At 40.3% G+C, this 2187-nt stretch overlaps 1 protein-coding gene across 2 annotated transcripts in view; it reads right to left on the bottom strand.

The window, feature by feature from the left end:
• Nucleotides 1-1615, bottom strand: part of hdgfl3 (HDGF like 3) — a 52146-nt gene extending 50531 nt beyond the window's left edge. Inside the window, exons 1-2 of one of the 2 annotated variants that reach the window (XM_020624784.1) lie at nucleotides 1341-1615; nucleotides 482-558 (exon numbers count right to left, since the gene is read on the bottom strand). In XM_020624784.1, coding sequence (XP_020480440.1) covers nucleotides 482-558; nucleotides 1341-1433 — 170 coding nt within the window. In that variant the 5' untranslated portion in view covers nucleotides 1434-1615. The remainder of the gene's footprint in view (nucleotides 1-481; nucleotides 559-1340) is intronic. The other variant, XM_020624785.1, reaches the window with a different exon arrangement.
• Between the last annotated feature and the right edge of the window lie 572 nt (nucleotides 1616-2187).

Here is a 2187-nt window from a genome sequence, read left to right as displayed (position 1 = left end):
TTCACACCTACTTGTTTTACCTAGTTTGTGGGGTCCTATTGGACTATTTTCACATCTTTAATAAGTTCAGCATACTTTCAGCTAGCAAAGCCATTCAGGTATCAAAATGTTCAGCTCTTCAAGGACAGTCATTTCTAAACTTCATACTTTTGAAACATTTAGCTTTATTTTGACAATCTCGTCCTATTCAATTGAATGGGAAAATTCTACTTCAGCATAATGTCAGGTAGCATTTCTCTAGTTTATACTGTTTATTTGGTTACACTACACGGCCTTATGTTGGTATATAGTTTAATTACCCCTTGCTGTTGGATTTAGATATAATTTTTAAAGGCCTGGATATCAACCAGATATGTATCTGTAGCATCGAGTATCAAGTACTAAAACTGGGTACTGAATTCTTGCTGAGATTCACAGGCTTATTCACATGTGGTGTTTTTAATAACATGAGTGTAAGTGGAGTGTTGCAAAATGTGCTTACGTTTCATGGGTCCCAAAGAAGAAGATGGGGTACTTGTTGGCAGGCGGCTTGACAGCTCCTTCTGGGAGCTCATCGATCTGAAAGAAAAGGGGAGGAGCCACAGTGATCGGATATTTATTACGCACCTCCTGATGTTAATAATTCCGAGTTTCATTCCAATCATCTGTTAATACCTATTACCTGAAAAGAAGAGGCATGCGACCGTTATTGGCTTATACATGTCAAACATAACACAATAACGCGCGGTGAAACTGAACCAACGGCGTATATTAGAGAGTGTTGCTCATAGTAACTTGTCAGAGATTACAAATGGAGCCCACTACATGAGTGGAAATCCACAGCAATAACACGACAGTCCATGTGCGCCACTGGATTTAAGGCCAGTCCGCGTTAAGGGACTGTAGTGGGTTTATAGCAAATGAGATGTGTGTATTTACAGTAGCGCTGAAACAGGCGCTACGGGTTACCTGAGGTCAGTTGTTGGCTCATTTATTCTGCAGGTAATAGCTAAATGCAAACAAATGAAAAAACGCGCTTTGAAATAATTAGTGAAAGATAATGGCCATCTAAATATGAGAAACTGCTTACAACTCAAGCAAGAGCTGAATGGAGGAGGGACTGTAATAAGAAAAAATTATTCTTCTTCATTTTAAAATGTCTACATTTTTACTCAACCCTGCGGAAACAAAATAGCGCACAACAGACGCTTCGGTCTAAACTACGCAGACCAAATATGTGTGTGGAGTGAGCCCCTGCCGAGCTCAGGGAACCACGGCATCCCTCCTGTTCTCCCAGCAAAGCAGCGGCAGTATTGTGTAAATCAACCCCGCCTCCCCGTCCTCCCAGCACGGCCGCATACCAGACTCACCCTCGCCGGCCAGTGCGGGTATCCCTTCATTTTAGCGAAAACCAAATCTCCTGCCTTGTATTCCCGCGACCGTGGTCGAGCCATGTCACTGGATAAAAGCTGAGCTTTGAGATGACTTTACAATCCTTGCAGTTCACCGCGGGGCCCTCAACGCAGGGCTAAATTATCGACCATCAATGTTTTTATATGAAGACTGCAGTTTACAGGGAAATAAATAATTAAAAAACGCGGAAAACGGGCCCTGGAAGCGCTATCCTCTTACGCACAAATCCAGGTGTAAACGTATTCGAGAATGGCATAAGTTGGACGGTACCTGTAAGAAACGTAAAGTCTGGTACAGAAATTAAATTCAAATTTCCGGTCTTAGAAACAAGAGCAATGCGGCCACATTTCTGTCTTGAACCTGCTTTTTAGCCCAGTAATAAAATGATGAACCTGATGTTGTTTTTATTCCATTAAAGCATCTTGCAAAAAGTGATAACATAGCATCATAACATTATATAACACAAAGTTACCAATATTACAAATACAATGATACATATGATTAAACAATATTTTTTTCAGTGACTGAATTCCAGTAAATGTAGCCTACAAAAAATATAAAGTGCGCAACTTTAAATCCTGTTTGAAATGTATAGGCAGTAATGACATTTGGCCACTTGGTGGAAGCTTTTCCAAATGTTTGCAAGCTGAGGTAGCAGACCTTTCTTAAGACTTGCAGCAGACAAGAAGCAGTTGGAAACAGTCTAATCAGATAAGAAGATGAAATTTAACAGTTTAAGCAAATCTAACACCAAGATGAGTGGAAAAGTAAGTGAGAATTTAGTGTAAAAATTCA

The sequence above is a fragment of the Monopterus albus genome, unplaced genomic scaffold (assembly GCF_001952655.1).
Source record: "Monopterus albus unplaced genomic scaffold, M_albus_1.0 scaffold338.1, whole genome shotgun sequence".
Taxonomy (NCBI): Eukaryota; Metazoa; Chordata; class Actinopteri; order Synbranchiformes; family Synbranchidae; genus Monopterus; species Monopterus albus.
The sequence above is the reverse complement of the archived record's forward strand: the minus strand, read 5'-3'. Positions and strand labels throughout refer to the sequence as shown.